Below are 16,794 nucleotides of genomic sequence, written 5' to 3'. Positions count from 1 at the left end.
CTGCAGGGCTGATTGCTCAGTTAAATTAAAAGAAAATTGGGTGGGCTGACTAAGACAGAGCTCTCAAACCAGTTGTCAGCTGTGTGCTTCTAAGCCCAGAGTTCAAATCAATCCACTGTTAATCTCAGTCTTCCCTGCCCGCGGTGAACAATCCCGTTAACCTCCCTTACTAATCACATCAACCGTGTGCGCAACATTGCAGCGGCTCAGCAGCAGAGCTGGTATGCACCTGTTTGTAAGAAGTCTGAATGTGATTATTTAATCACTTAATTGTGTCTATAGTCTAAGAAAACACACAAAAAAGGCCATTGCAGCTTCCTAACACTTTGAAATGGCTTATTAACAGAAATGTTTAATGTACAGTGATACATAATATATGAAACAGAAATGTACGGGATCCACTGAAGAATGTGGAACCATAGAAAGTTTCTGCTTACATATTAGAGCAGGTTAATATGTATGCTATCATGGAAATGTGGTTTAAAAATGAAGCTATTTGGGAATAACAGGATAAATGCAGAATTTCCTAATCATTTTGTGTGCTCTATCAATGCAGCATGAGGACCAAAAATGAAAAGAAATAACAAGGAAAATCCTCCAGGTTTACTAAACAATAAAGGAACATTCTGTGTTTATATGTAATGTTATTGGTGGCCTTTTCTTGCTTCAGCTGCTGCTGGCTGCTTGGGTTTCTCTTGAGGTTTTTGCCTGTCATCATCATCTCATCAGCCTGCACACCTGGCCTAACAGAAGAGGATTACACCGCTTCAGCAGAGCGGTGTCACACACATAAGCTGGCTAATGTTCTACTGAGTAATCGGACAGGCCCATGCAGAGAGATGGGCGCCACCCAGAGGGCTGCAGCTAAAAGTGCATCCACTCCAAGTGGATGCCTCAATCTCTTTCCCCCCTCTAAGGTTTACTAGGGTAGCTCTACATGATTCACAGTTCAAACTAATCCTTATTGGAGCAGCCCCTCGGTCTGTCGTCTTTCTGAAACAAGCCATACTAGCTCATCTCTCTCTTTTAGGGTAAACAGCAAGTAGGTGAGGCTGCTGTGTTTGATAAGATCATATTTAGGATATGGACTCTCACTGACATCACACGGAGCCAAAGGCAGGAAAAAGGAAGTTGAAAAGCTGAAAGTGAGCCTTTAAAAAGCAGCCTGAAGCCTGAGCGTCACTGGGGATACTTTTACACACCTCCCCATCTGAAAATTTGTTCAGATTTAACATTTAGAGGTGGGACTCGCCAGATACCCCACGATATGATATTGCAAATTTCAACATTTTTTATTGCAATAAAATATATTATGATTTATCACCTTATTTCAACTTTAAATTATGTCCTCAGTTAAATTTAGTCAGAATCTGTTTTATCCAGTGACATAACGTTATCTCACTTCAGTTTTGTTTTTGGTTTTTTTTGGATGGCAATTAAGATTGTCACTAAAACTGCCATAAATGTTGTTTATGGCTTCTATTGGCAAACAATTTGGCAATTACATGCAATCTGTTTGAGATAGTAAAGCAAATAACTGTGAAAAATCATCGAAAATCCAACATTTTTGATGTCTGCATAGACAGAAATTCACATGTAACGATTACTTTTTCACTCAGCAACCTTCCTCTTGTATAGGAACATAACCAGAATACAATCAGCTGGTAGCCAGTTGAGTCAAAACCCCTGGAGTTGCTGTCACTGACAGAGGCTCAGTCGGATCGTGAACAAACATTTAGTCACCGCAAGTCATTTATAGTTTGTGTAGCTACATGGAAGCTGCTGTCCTATTTTTACTTGTGCGACTGAGCTTTACTTTTGAGCCGGTTTAATCGAAGTTCTCTCAGGTAACATTATCTCAGAATGGCGGTACATGGGATGAGACCTCTTCCTCAGTGTTACCAGAGGATGCATACGACTCAGCATGCAGAATGCACCATTGTTGAGTCGTGCTAATTCTTTCACTGGACTATAATCCCTGACACACGTGTGCAACCAGGAAATGTAGAGCTAACATTGAACCTCAGATTGTACTTGCACAGATCGGGGTTTTGAACCTTTAGGGGGAGACCCGCCTAAGTTTTGTGCATATTGAAATCAGATTAAATTTCATGTGCAATCAAGGTAAGAAAATGCATTTTAATACCATGGTTCAACATAAAGACCAGTTATCATCATGAAGTCAATATAAACAGATCCTGACCATGTAGGTGTGTAATGGTCCTTAGCCTCCAAAATGAAGCAGAAAAATGAAGTCCCGTTCTTCAGCAGCCGTTTCAATACTGTTTACATTAACTTACCCTAAAACTCATGACAAATGCCAGCAATGATTACATGTTGTGGTGACGCATGACTTAAATAAGGGACCGTATAAAGCAGACACATGGGGAAAATAAAGACTGTGTGACCTTGAGGTGAAACTACTAAGTCCAGGTGTGAGCGGATGATGCCACGCTGGAAATGTTTTTTAAAAGAAGATTTTTTTCCAGCTTAAAGTGTTGAAATGCTCCTCCAGAGGGAGTTGGATCACTGAACTGCCGGATTAGTCCGGACCACAACAGAGTCATGTCTGTGCATCCAGTCGTTTCACTGCAGGACTGTCTGTTTGATGACTTTCCCTTCTTTGTTAACGGCAAAGTTGTAATTCTTTGGATTGTCCAGTGCCTCCTCGATTCGTTGATCCAAGTTCTCCATGGTGATGAAGTTCTTTACTTCCTCCTGAAAGAAAATGAAAGTTTTGTCAGTTTATCACTATGTTCCCTTTGCTCTACTTGCATAGCTTGGATGCAGAAACAACCCCTACCTGCAGCTGCAAAATCTCCCTCTCTTTTTCTTTGATGAATTCTTGCTGTTCCTGTTCCCGCTGAATGGCAGCTTCAATCTTCTTGCGCTCAGCTTCCTCTGCTTCTTTCTGGACCCTCAGAATTCTGAAATGATTTCCCCCCCAAAAAACATCACTTTTAGTGAGAAAGAAAGTGGGAGAAAGACACAAAGAGTGTATTCATGTCATCATCTTTTCTGCTCACCTGGCTTTCAGCATGCGCAGGTTCTCCTCGTTGTTCCAGCCCATCAGGGCTCGGTGCTCCTCCGCCTCCTGCCTCGCCCTCTCCTCCGCCTGGGAGCCCGTCTCCTCCTCGTACTTCTTTCGTAGCACCTCCTCCTTAAACTCCAAACTGACACACATAAAGAAAACTAAATACTCCAATCACACTGTCTTTACTCCAAATCTTAAAGTACACCAAGCATGTATCGTTTCATGTTTCTGAGACACTCTTAGTCACAGATTTGTGTGTAAGAGGTTCGAGAAATTGTTTACAAAGTTGTGTTCGAGTTCAGCTTTTTTAAAGCAACACAGAATATCTTTAAGACTGACAGGGAGCTCACTAAGTTGGAGTGACTATTTGTCACGGGAAACTGATTTTGACATACTGTAATTTAAACGTACCGGAGCGCCCTCATGATCAGCTTGTATTCCGTGAATCTCTCTTTGAGAACTACCATCTCCACCGGATCGACGGGGGGAGGCACTTTAATTCGCCCTTCTTTGGACTTGGCTACCGGGTCGGTGCGAGACTTTCGGCCCCGGACAGCTTCCACGAGCACGGCGCTCCTGGGCGCTAAGAGCCGCGCCGCCTGCACGCTCCTCCCGACTACCTGGAACATGTCAGCGTCTAAATGTGGTAACAGGTGCCGATTCCTAGATGCTAAATGTAACGCTTAATGAGAGCATTTGAGTTTGAAATCTGCGGTCTAGGTTAACATTAGGGCACAAATGTTATCGACCTAACACGGCAGCCATTTTGCTGCCCTCTGACCAGCGGAAGTGATTAGCAAAGAACGAGCTGCGCGTGCTTGACTGCCTCCTGGAGGTTAGCAAAAGTAGGTAGGTACAGAATAAGCTATCAATAGTTATCAAGATAACAAACTAGTTTAAACAGCGTAATACACGTTTTTTTCTAATTATATTAAATGTGAGACACAAGAGTAAAGCCATTTCTACGAAAAATATTTTATATTATTTTATTGATATCTGTCGGATTGACATTTTCAGTGGGATAATAATTTCACGTTTGTGGAGTATTTCAATTAATAATTGTGAATAATTATAAATCAGAGGAGGTGTCAAATAGACAAAAAGAGCCCTCCAAAGTGTCCAGTCCGGCCCGTGGATAGCTTTGTGGAAAATGTGGAACTTTCAGAGGAGGAGGCCATTTATGGTGAACCTTAAACTGTATTTTAAGTTTTTGGTTTTAGTGTTTTTACTGAAGAAGAGATAACTTATGACCTGTCATACACCAGAGTAAGTAGACTACTGGATAAAGGTTAATTACAAGAAAATTAGTTTTTCTGTTCGTGGTATTCATTTTAATAACAGAAACGTTCCTTCCTATTCACTATTTACAATAGAAATTCCTAGTTGTTAAAAAGTAATGGAATTGTTTCTGTGAATTCACAAATAATTGTCCTACATTTCTTTATTTCCTTTAAAGTGTAAGCCCAGTGAACCCAGCTGACATGTTTCTTTGATTTACTGCAGGAAGTATTATTGAAATTACACCTTTAAAAAGATCTGAGAGATTAAATGTGTAGTTAAGCTTCTTTACATTGAAAGAAACAAATTTTGATGTGTATTTTGAAAGCTTTTTAGGCAATAGCTTCATTAGTTCAGCCCGCTTAAGAGGAAATATAGCTGTATGTATACATTTGTTGTCTTCGTGATTCTTCTTCTTTCTTTCAAGGTTGAGCAGCTTGACGCCTGATGTCAGACCGGTGACTGATGATCCTGCTGAGGCAATATATCACCACATTACAGGTAGAGACGCCTTACCAGCAGCATGGAATGATGGGAAATGGTGCAGTGCCGCTGTGTGTCGGTCGGTGACATTGAGCGCTGCAAGTAAAAAGAAACTGTGTGGGAATGCAATCTTAAACAGCAAAATGGCACCATTGTTACTGTTATATGGGATTTTCACATAGGATATTTACAGCAGCCTTAAACACAAATAAAAAAAACAAATCTGGTCTCAGGTATCAAATGGTAGTTGCAATTATTTTATCGTTCCTGCACATTTTATTTTCTAATTTCCCAGAATGTCTTTAATATTTGACAAAACCCCAAATATGATTGAATGAGACATTATTTTGGACACATTTGTGTTACTAAGGAATGATGATGAGCTTTGTAAATTGGTGATTGAAAGTTTTTTAACTTTAATATGTATTTTGGACATTAGAAGGTGTCATTCAACTGCTAACGCCTAACAGGTAAGTTTATTTACTTGCATCTGGAGCTAAAATTAGGCTGCATTGATGTCAGGGTGTGTGCTTTGGCTTTTTGTCTCCTAAACATCTTTAAATGTGTGAAATGAAACCAAAAAATATGACACGTGCTGCAGGTGAGTTATATGTTTATTCAGCTTGTTGCCGGCTGTTACATGTACACCAGTTACAGGTGCAGACTTTGTATTACTTTCACAGATGTAAAGCACCACATAGATCTACGATCAGCAGACAAACAACAAGGAGCTCCTGCCGTTATCTTTCGGCTTCACTGGTTAGCTGGGAATGAACTTACAGGACAAAAAAAAAATCTAGTGTAGTTAGACTCAAAGACACAGTACGTGATCATAAGGTGGAACCAGTAACAATTAGTCTTCTGCAGCATTTAAATGTCCAGATTGGTTTTTGCTGAAAAGTAGGAAGGCCCAAATTCACTCTGATTTGTTACTTACAGCTTTTGTGAGACGTCAATGCAGAGGAAGACAAACTAAAAAGGACACAAATGAGTCGATAACATAATGAAAAGAAAATTTTAAGGTTACTGGTTCACTGACTACTAATACAACTACTACTACTACAAAACCAGGGATGCAGGACATTCATTGATTGGAAGAGTTCCTTGAGGAAAATCAGCTCAAACACATATAAAATCCAAGCACTGAGAGTTATAGGTTGGGTTTTTTACATCCTCGTTAACAAACAATTGGTCAGGTGTTTGCACAACGAGGGTTCGGAAAGGTCAGATGGTTAACTCTACTGTTGTCTTGAATGTCATACGTGTCTGACTGAGAGGAGCTCCACCAAAACAACGCTGCTGTCCAACGCAGACGTGTAACTAATGCAGTGCAGCCACTCTGCCCTTCGCAGTTTGCCTTCTACTTGATGTGTAGTGTCAGAATGTGTGTAGAAGAAGGGGGACTTCTGGTGGACCTCTTGTTTAGCACAAGGGCACAGCGGTCTTGAGAAAGTTGAGCTTTGATTTGTAGTTTGGGATTTTTTGGGTAAAGATGAAATAAATTTTGCGGGGAAAGCGAAGGGAAGAGCATGAAAGAGGGAGAGAGGTCATGTTAGGGAGGAATTCTCAGGATGCTCATCTTAAAGATGAACGGGTAAGAAGATATACTCGATTTATGCCAGGGTCGGTGGCATTTAGGGTTTTAATTTAGAGCAGGAAGGGAAGGGTACGCCAGACGAATCTCCTCCCCCTCCAGGAGTTTCCTGTGAAAGTAAAGGAAAACAGATTGTTTACTGTTTATGTCTTTAAATTAAGATAAAGTAAGAGAAAAGATCATGAAACTTTACTGAAAACAAACACTGTTGGTGTAGATGAGCAGGAAGAAGGGTGTGTGTCACCTGTATGCTGCTATTTCAATGTCAAGGGCCATCTTCACATTGAGAAGGTCTTGGTACTCTCTCAGGTAGCGCGCCATCTCCTGCTTAGCTTCAGCAATATTGCGCTCCAGCTCACTTATCCTCATCTGTAAGAGTAAAAAAACACTTCAGCTCAGTTTAAGTGTCACAGTTAGCAACAGTCTGCTTCAAGCAGGACAATGGTAAGCAAGAGTAGCTGCTTTGGTGTGCTCTCCCAGTTTGTTTCGACTTTAACTTTGCAGACGTTCACCTGAACTGTGAGCCTGTCATTATTTCCTGCTGTGCAGTAGAGCACAGGGAGGGTTCGCTGCTGCAGAGAATATATCTACATGTCATCCTGTACATGAAAGAAACTTTATTTCTTCTTGCTGCTTTCTGAGCTTCCTCTCATTTTAGCTGTACTGGTTAACCGTGTAAACACCACCTTTTCAGTTCTCTGCAGCACTATTTCAGAAGAAAGACTCTAAAAATAGCCAAAGGAAGAAGGCTGTAAGTCTGAAACTAAAATGCATATCGGAGCTCCATTCTCCCTATGCAGGCTCTAATTTCCCTGGTTCTTTGCCTCACCTGGTACTTTTCCACCTCCTTCGCCTGTGTTTCTTCCAGATCTTCCAGTTGCTTATTCAGGGATTCGATGACATTCCGGAGTGCCTCGATCTCCGAGGAGCGGGACTGGAGCAGTCTCCGGTACTCCATGGTCTCCTCCCGGATGGCGTGCACGGCCTCGTTGTTTTTGCTGGCCATCTCTGCCACGCTTGCAAACTTGCTCTGGTACCACTCCTCGGCGGCCTGCATGTTCTTGTGCGCCAGCCGCTCGTACTGAGCCCTGATGTCTCGCAGCGCGGTGGACAGATCAGGCCGGGACACCTCCATGTCTATGCTGATGTTGGCCACCTGCAGCTGGGCCTGCAGCTCTGCTTGCTCCTCTGCAAAGACTTTCTTCAGGAACACCATCTCATCGCACAGGGAGGACACAGTGGCTTCTGCATCACAGTTGTAGACCACGGCCCTGCTCGCCTCCTCTTTGGCCGTCTGCAGGGCCTCCTCGGCATCCATGCGCCGCTGTGCCTCCTCCTCATAGCGCTCCTTCATCTGCTCATACACATCGCGCAGGTAGTCCTTCTCTGCCTCCATCCTCATCTTCTCCCCATTCTCTGAGTCAATCATGGCCCTCAGACTCCGTGCCTCACCTTCATAGAGCGCCTGCAGACGGGACGGATCGTTCTGCCGCCTCCTCAGCGCATCTAGTTCAGCCAGTAGGGCTCGGTTCTGCAGCTCGAGGTGCCTCACCTTCTCAATGTAGGTGGCGAATCGGTCATTCAGGTCCACAAGCTGTGCCCTCTCCTGGGAGCGCAGGCCCAGCAGCTCTGTGTTTAGAGAGCTGGCTTGAGCCAGGTTCATCCTCTGAGATCCATCTGGATAGGAAGAGGAGGAGGTCCTTAGGATCCTCTTACCAGATGGAGGAGCTCGTGAAGAAGGGTAGAGAGATGAAGACATGGAGGATTTGGTGGTGGTTCGGGAGCCTTTGTAGCTGTCCCAAGGGCGGCGGGTGGAGAAGAAGGAATCGTAGCTCATGATGAAGTTTTGTTGTGGATTTTTTTGTTTCTTTGAGAAAAGGAAATGTATGTTTCAGAAGGTTTTTTTTTTATGTCCCCCTTGTTCTGCACACCATCGGTGTGGATGAGTGAGCGCTTTTGCACTGCACCAGTTCAGTGATGCTGCAGATCCTGAGCTTTTATAGAGTCACGTTGCTCCCCCCCTCCAACACAGAGAAACATCAGCGCTGTCAGCATTCACCAGGCCAATAGCAGGCTGCTGCAGTGAAGCGAGAGCAGCTTGGTTTGGAGATTCACTTTCAGCCACAGCAGGCAGTGAATGTGCAGTAGGGCAGATTTTTATTTAATGTGCTCCAAAATAGCATTGAAATCGATCATTGTTATCCCTCTATAAATTCCCAAAGGTGGTATTTGACTTTACTTTATACACTCAGCACAGACTCAATTGCATTATCAAGCAGGGTACTTGATTAGATTAAATATAAAAGAAACCCGGGATAGAATATATGAAAAGGACTTGAAACAAAGACTTCTCCCCAACCCAGTCAGAGAAAATCAATAGTACAGTAATAGAGAGAATAAGTGCATATACCATAAGGAACAGACAGGCATTTAAAGCATTTAATGCTCCAGGGAACAATATTTAATAATTACTACAGAGATTAATACATAGATGACATCAGATGGATTTGTGGTGGACGTGTACTACATTTACAATAAATAAATAATAGGAACTGAACACATGGTTCATTGTTGGTTTATTGCTTTTTGAGATATTTAACAAACAATTACTTATTCACGTTTCCTCTAGATTGTCGTCTTTAACTGCCATCTGTGCTGTTGCTGTGAAAGATCTTTGGTAGATATACACCCTCCTACAATACCCTTATACTGCTTTTATTTCCAGAGTGTCTTTAGACATATCTGTTTGATCTAATTAGATTGCAAACTGATGAGTCAGGGATGTTCTTCAGCTGTCATGACTCTGACAGTGCGCGTGGGAGACACCACTGAAGAAGAAAGTGCTACAGTATCTGTATGTGCTGACACACAGAAACCCTCCGGCTGTTTAACACTCAGAGATGAGTCAGAGTTTATGCCTAATCAGCTTTAGTATTTACTTAAAAAGAGGCATCAGGCTGATCTAGTGAATGGTTACAATTCCTGCTCATGTTTGTTGGCCATTAAAGAAAACACTTTACTCTGTTTTTCACAGCAAATGTTTCTACAGATGTCAGCAAGGTCTGCAAAATATTTAAAAAAAGACAACTCTGTTACAACTTTGAGAATCCATCCAGCGTCCTGTTAAAGGCAAGATACTCACAAAACATTTTGAGAATGAAGTACCATACTTTATTGCTTATATTAAAGTTTTTTTATTAGGTGGAAAACTCTTTTTTTTCGGTGCTTTTATGAGTATTTTAAACATCACATTTTAACTTGTGTTCAAACCTTAAAAAACACTGATAAGCTACACGGTGCCACTAGGTGGCAGCATTCGGCCTTTAGACTGCATGGAAGTAACATTATTGGTAACGTTGTAGTTTACTGTAGTCCCCAATAGAGGCTATTGGATTGTTGTTTTACATTTTTCTGTGTGAAATGCATAAGAGTTATTATATTAGAGAGAAGCAAAATGTGTTAAATTTCTAAGTCTCTGCTGTGGTCAGTGCGTTAGCTCAATTCAAATTGATTTGTAAAAACAACATTATATATCAAAAATGTTACTGCCAATATCTTTCATAAAATATGTGACAGTTATTACAGAAATCTATAGACTTTTACTGCACAAGTTTTATTTTGGAGTTTCTGTAATTCAGCTGTAATTCTTTGCACTTTCTTTGCAATGAAAATGCTCCCGGCTAAAAGGGTCTGTGAATAATCCTGAACAAAATATAGTCTTGATTTAGAAGAAAACATAAGGCTTTAAAATGTAAACCATTTAATAACAGACTCCGTATGCTGCTTTTGTTTCTGTGTCCTGTCATGTCTCACTGAGATGTTTGAACACAGCCATTAATGATATTATATAATTCAGTTGTCACAACAACAGTCGCCTCTAGGTGTTTTTGTAAGGTAAAGACCTAGAAAGAAGAAAACATAATAATCAAACGCCCAATGAGCAAGCACTTGGCAACAGTGGGAAGGAAAATCTCTTATTTAACAGGAAGACACCTCAAGCAGAACCAGGCTCAGGGACGTCCAACCATCTGCCGTGACCAGTGGAGCGTGAAGTGATATTATCTGCTTCCGCAACCATGGCATGATATCACATGCACCCCCCCCCCCCCCCCCCCAAAGATTTTTTGGGAAATCTTTCATGGTTCAGGTGTGGAAGGGTGAATTCCATATTTAAAGTTGTCACTTAAGCAATAAAGACCAGTCCTAGAGTGCATTCCTCCACACCACACATGAACTTAGATCCAGTAGGATATCTGGATCCAGATTAGCTGGGAATATTTTCTTGAGAACATCAAGACAACGTCTTTTTTTTTTTTAATTTTATGTATTTGTGACAATATTACCTGTACATATAAGATAAGATATAACTTTACCTCATAAATAATAATAAATCCCTTAAAAAATTCCTGGATCAAAACTCAGATTGAAACTCCGATTTTATTTTATTTTATTTTATTTTTTACAAATTCTATGAATAAAAAGATGCTTAGGCAAAAAACTGAGCCGGTCACATGACCTACTTGGCGGATGTGAAAAACAATAACATACTCATCTGAATGAAGATTTTAGGGGGTTTCTGTAATAAGATTAGCGCTTAAAAAATGTTATCAACCAGAGCGGACTTTAAAAGATACACATAGACCATAAATGTAAAAAATAAAAAGAGAAAGAATGACTTAAAGTTTTGTCTAAAGATTTAAAAACGTTTTTAGTGATATCTGCATTCAAGTGTTCAAGGCTTTGAGCACTAGGTGGCGCAGTTGCACTGCATGCCAGTGTGGCAGCTGTAGATGGTTCCAGATGAAATAGTTTTGTGAATAAATGTATTTCCCCACTTACCTTTGACAGCATACGCTCAACTTAAGATGCTGTCATCACCTGCTGCAGGCTCTGCCTACAGCTACCATAATCACGATCGTGTCAGCGAGTCTCGTACAGTCAAAGAAATCTGCAAATTCCATGTTTATTCAGAGGTCATTTACAGCGAATATATTTCCCAGTGGTACATAAGGTAAAAATAAGTACATAAAACATTTTAGTTGACAGATAGACTTTGGAATGTCAGGCTTTTCATTGCTAAAATCGTTTGTACGTTTACAAGAATTGCAGGTGCACATTTCCACGTTTAAAAAACAAAACAAAAACAAGTCAGTGTGTGTACTTGAACTATATGACAGAAATGAAAGTCAGATCTCACTTCCAGTGGTTTACATTCACTTGAAATGTGTAAGATACCTATTTACACGAAATCACATAAAGAATATCAGACAGGAGCGACGTATAAACTACAGAAATTTACCTTTAGGCTAAGTTGCAATACAAAAAGTGTATTCCTTTGGTAGAAAACATAGATATCAAGGAAGGGAGAAAAAACATGTGCAGGACATAAAGAAGTAGATCTTGCATCTCTTGCACGACCTGACACACTTCTTACATCCATGGGGCCAATGGGCTGTGGGACTAAACATTCACCTCATATCAGGAGTGCTGCATATTCATTTATGTTGGCAAGAGCAGCCCGCTGACATACTCTGGGCTGTTTGCACTGGCACTGTGTTACTTGAAACACAGCAACTTCTGATTATAGCATGAAGGCGATCATTCACAGGTCGATCTGTACAGTACTTTGGTTCATTTTTTCAATCACCAAGTCTTTAAAGAGTGCTGGGGGTTATATTACGCGCAGTGCGTCCAAGTGTAAACTATGTGCCCACAGTTACAGTATAGACAGAAACATTGGAAATGAAGCTGTTACATGTACAAAACGGAAAAAAAAAAGAAGAATAGAAATCTTATTTCTTCAGATCGTTTCTTTCTTTTTCCAGACTTGTCTTGTGCGTCAAATGGAGCGATTTTACTGCCATAGACATTAGTAATTTCAGACAGTGCCACTCAAACGTCATTAACTTCATCTGCTGGCTCAGAAGATTTTCAGCCGTTTGCCAATCGCTCTGCCCCCCTTTGCCACTCTCTGGCTCGGCTGGTCTTTAGAAAGCGGGCAGTACTTGATGGTGTGCGCATTGTCACCGTTGGCACTGCAGAGGGGGCAGGTGTACGCCCGGAGGATGGGGCAAAGCACTCTGCCGTCCACTGTCTTCAGGATATGGGTGCCGTAAACTTCCTCTGGTGCGCCGTTATTCCGACAGAAGACGCACACTTTGGGCTCCGGTTTGCCCCTCTGAGCCTGTTTGCGTCTTCGGTCCATGGCGAGCAGGTCGAAGCCAGAGAAGCTTCCCTTGTACGAGGGGGAATCTCTGTCTCCCAGCTGCGAATCACTAGAGAGGTGTTCGTATGGCCTGAGAAGCGAGATGCGCTCTTTGAGATCATAGATGGAGATCGGTGGGGAGCTCGGGGCCGCGCAGTAGCAGTCCAAGGGTCCGTCGTTGGTGTCCCTGCCGTGCCCAATTACGCAGGAGCAAACCGGGGAATCGTCCTCCAGTCCCAAAGTCGCTTTAAGGGACTCGGTTATAGAGTTAGGGCTGAAGGGCGGACTGTTGATCTTATTTTTGGCGACAAGTGTCGACAGCCCGAGGTAGTCGTTCCAAAAATTAAAGGTGTAATCATAAGGAGACCGCGCGTCCAGGTAACCGCGGTCTAAGAAATCCATCCTGTCACAGTTTAACGTCCACACTAGTGAATTGGCGTTTTGGATTGGATGGCTGTCAGCATGAGGATCCAGTGGATGGTTCCTCTCTCTGCTCCTGCTGGGTCTACTTTGCAGAACATTGAGCATGCAGGCGCTGTTAAAGTGCCCAGAATAAAACACGGGGGCGTGGTTTGGTTCAAGTTGATTTTCTCTGTGGCCCCATAGGAGGGTCTACAGAGCAGGGAGTGACTGAGCTAGGAAATCATTTCCCCTCCCATAATATGACGATTAGCACCGAAATCTCTTTGTGTTAAAATAAAGTAAGTAACCCTGTTGGTTGGGTTTGAAAGAAATCAGCTGTTACTCTGTTGAACTTACCGTCAAGATGTGACTGGTTTTATGACATCTTGTCAATTTACTTTCCCCCCTTCGCTTTTTAGTATAGATAGATAGATAGATAGATAGATAGATCAGAGTGGATTTGACCTGTCTTCCAGTGTATTTTTTGTTTCCACAACTTTTTCTAAGCTGCTTTTTAAAATTTTACGTGATAGAGGGTCAGAGGAGTTCTTAAAAAATCATTCTGCACTGCAGAATTCTGTATCATCCTCCTGATGGTAGCAGTTCACACCGAGAGTACAGATTGTGGTTCTAAACAGCGTGAATGATCTTTCTGACCAAAGATTTACAGTGCAGCCTGGTGAAGTTGTTATCCATGCAGATATTGTGATATTTGTCAAACTGGATTTGTGTAGGTTGGTTGGTTTTTAGTAACAGTGCTGCTCAGACCAGCATCATAAATCCCTTGTGTTGTCCTCGGGTCAAAAATGACCCCTAGGTGAATGGCAAACAAGTATATGGGAATCCCGAGGACAACACAAGAGTCATAAGAATAATCTCGCCTTGTTTGTGTCACACCAATCGACAAACCGCCTTACATTTGAATGATACATGCTTATATTTTCATTCTTAAAGACTCAGTTCAGCACAGCAGACTTGACTTATTTTCTCAGATTTGTCTCCTTCACAGCCACAGAATCGTGGCAGGAGGGTTGAATTTTCCATCTGCGCTCTATTGCACTTTTGATGACATTAAATAAGATATTTGTTTAGCTTCTTTTTTAATCTTCATCTTGTGAATCTAGGCTTGTTAATATCAATATAACATAGCCTGAAAAGTAAAAGTCACAAAGATGCCAAAACTGTCACAAGGTCTCACAAGTAGGAACTCTTTGATTTAGGGAGGGAGGGAGGTCACAAGCCCTGAACAATAGATTATGATGTGTCTTAAAGAATAGGTCATATTAGACTTTGTCCTACCATATCTCATACTGGAATCACATTATGAATGAGTCTTATAACCAATATGGATAGAGGAATCGCTACAGCAACCAAAACCTCTTCTTTTGTGCATATGAGAATTGATTTAATGCTTGTTCCTTAGACTAAAAGTCCCAAAAGTTTGTTTTTTGCAATGCCTTATACAACTTTAATGACAATAACTTTCTAGTTTGAATGAGTTGGGGATACATCAGTAGCTGAAGAGACAAAAAATAAAAGAGTGCCACATAGTGGAACTAGGAAAATTCAAAAAGTGTAGGACATAGTGATGTAACGCCTCAAGAACCAGTGACCTTTGAGCGCACACACACAAAAAACATCTTGTGCTTGACCACTGTAGCAGATTCCATCCTTCACCGATGATGAACCTGTCACTTCTGCATGAAGCTGCACATGTTCTGCTTCCCCTGAGCCCACGGCTTGGTGCTCACAACCACTCCTCCTCTGCTCCATTGTCTCGTCCCTGTAGCAGGCCGTTTAACTTCATTAATATGCATTAAAACGGAGTGTGCCACATCTGTGTGTGTGTGTGTGTGTGTGTGTGTGTGTGCGTGTGTGTGTGTGTGTGTGTGTCAGTCAAAGCCCTGTAAGGAGGGCGCCCAAAAAAAGAGCTTGATAACTGGCCCGACTGCTGGGACAATGACAGTGTTACTATTTTTGTCACACCCTCAAGTGAAATATTAAGGACAGTGAAACAGACAGAAGTCATTTGCATGTCTTATATTTTCAAATTGGAGCTCAGATTAATTTTCTGACTGTGGTGGTTTTCATTGATGAAATAAAACCCGTAATGGTCTGCTGCAGATTAAGACTTAGTCTGTGGATATGATTCTGCGATTCGTTTACAGGAAAACAGAAACGGCATCGTTTTGTAAGCCACTTTGGTGCGCCTTATAAATGTGCTTGTTTATAGGTTCATGTTCAGCCGCTGGGAATATATATTGTGGAATAAGACCTGTATTTGGGTCACAAAAGGGGGTGGGGGTGAGTTTCATTCGAAATCATGCCAAAATCTTCAAGAAAATATGCGTGCATCCAAAATTTGCACGGGCCTATAAATCCTGGGAAGGCTTCTTTTAAAAGCGATTACATTCGCTGCTGCTGCAAAAGTTTCCAGTGAGTGTAAGACGGCGCAAAAGCATGAAGAAAATCATGTTAGCGAGACAGTTTCTTGTATGTGAGAATAAATTATCATCAGAATACACCACATGGTCTCTTTTCAAGGTCACCTCCAGCTCTGCATGCACAAAGGAAATCATGAGAGAGCATTTAAAAGATGAATGGCTGCCATATCACAATGGATGAATTGCGCGGGGGCCAATATGACATGTGGCTCTGCTGCTTTGGGCCTACCCTTTATTATTCTTAATGCAAAACGTGTTTGGCAGCAACAAAGGAAGTATTGATAATGAATATGAAATGCATTTATTTATTTTTACATTAGAAGATTTCATTTCAGACTCACACTACTCGAAAGCAGGGCAACAGCAGAAAGGTTTCTGGCATGAGAGGAGAATAGGCAAGTTCATTTATAAAAAGCCTTTTAAAAGACAGCTCATAGGTGCTTTGCACAGTAAAGCAGTAAAGAAGAGAAATGTTTGATTAGTTAGTAAGTCACGGTGCAGTTAACCGCATCCATTTTCTTAGCCTAAGCTTACGGGGCTGCCAGAATCTATCCCAGCTGTCATGGGGCCAACACAGAAAGTGAGACAAGCACACACACTCACATCCAAACCTACGGCCAGTTTGAAATCACCAATTAACCACAGAGCATGTCTTTTACTGTGGGAGGAAGCAGCTTTACTAGCAGGCACAGTGAAGCCATGCAAACCCCACACAGAAAGACAAAAGAAAACAAGGTGGCTCTTATTGTGGATTTAAATGTTACGTCTTTAAGAGAAGCTAACATATTTTAAATCACTGGTAGTCGTCTACTGCAGCTTTAATATAGTTGCAGCCCAGTGCTGGTCTGCTCTCTGAAAGATGGAATAAACCTACGGTACTTGATTTATGTTTTTTGGAGTAAAAACCTTTGATCGTGAGTGTAAAGTGCAACTTTAGAGCAGAAGCAATACGATCAAACGTTATCGTCACCTCTGATATATCCTATGTACAGTTTACTAACGAACATTGTGCACATGTGATTTTCTTACATTCAATATGCTCCTAAGGAAAACACAAAGGGGCGTTGCCTTTGTTACTGCTATATTTTGCGTTTATGGAGGTCATTGATAAGAAATATGCTGTGGTAAATTACTAGGTTTCATTCGCTGGAGACAGAGTTGATATTTGAAACAATAACTTCTAATATTTGAGCTTTTCAAAAAAAAAATTGTCCACAATGGCCACATAACACGATGAACTGAAATGTGTCATTTACATTTTAAGCGATAAGAGTCACTTGAAAACAATGAACGATAAGCTTAAACTGGTAACTGGCCAAGATAACAATAAGTAATCACTACTTCCATTGTAGCC

General features: G+C 41.5%; 2 protein-coding genes, 1 long non-coding RNA gene and 1 pseudogene across 3 annotated transcripts; 1 reads left to right on the top strand and 3 right to left on the bottom strand.

The window, feature by feature from the left end:
* Window positions 1-1,031: 1,031 nt before the first annotated feature.
* On the bottom strand, window positions 1,032-3,663 carry mrps26 (mitochondrial ribosomal protein S26). Its single transcript, XM_085142422.1, has 4 exons — window positions 3,446-3,663; window positions 3,027-3,173; window positions 2,804-2,927; window positions 1,032-2,718 (listed from the first exon to the last, which is right to left on the bottom strand). Exons 1-4 carry the CDS (start codon window positions 3,661-3,663, stop codon window positions 2,587-2,589), a joined length of 621 nt encoding a protein of 206 aa, XP_084998548.1. The 3' UTR covers window positions 1,032-2,586.
* Window positions 3,664-3,902: 239 nt separating this feature from the next.
* LOC146496623 (uncharacterized) lies at window positions 3,903-5,605 on the top strand. The gene is made up of 2 exons (XR_014871035.1): window positions 3,903-4,300; window positions 4,740-5,605. It is a non-coding gene; the product is annotated as an uncharacterized LOC146496623 (long non-coding RNA).
* neff2 (neuronal intermediate filament family member 2) lies at window positions 5,392-8,378 on the bottom strand. Its single transcript, XM_085142421.1, has 3 exons — window positions 7,219-8,378; window positions 6,634-6,758; window positions 5,392-6,498 (listed from the first exon to the last, which is right to left on the bottom strand). The coding sequence occupies exons 1-3, from the start codon at window positions 8,224-8,226 to the stop codon at window positions 6,438-6,440; spliced, it is 1,194 nt and encodes a 397-aa protein (XP_084998547.1). The 5' UTR covers window positions 8,227-8,378; the 3' UTR covers window positions 5,392-6,437.
* A 2,487-nt stretch (window positions 8,379-10,865) lies between these two features.
* Window positions 10,866-13,149, bottom strand: LOC146496621 (nanos homolog 1 pseudogene; annotated as a pseudogene).
* Between the last annotated feature and the right edge of the window lie 3,645 nt (window positions 13,150-16,794).

The sequence above is a fragment of the Neolamprologus multifasciatus genome, chromosome 19 (assembly GCF_963576455.1).
Source record: "Neolamprologus multifasciatus chromosome 19, fNeoMul1.2, whole genome shotgun sequence".
NCBI classification, from domain to species: Eukaryota; Metazoa; Chordata; class Actinopteri; order Cichliformes; family Cichlidae; genus Neolamprologus; species Neolamprologus multifasciatus.
The sequence above is the reverse complement of the archived record's forward strand: the minus strand, read 5'-3'. Positions and strand labels throughout refer to the sequence as shown.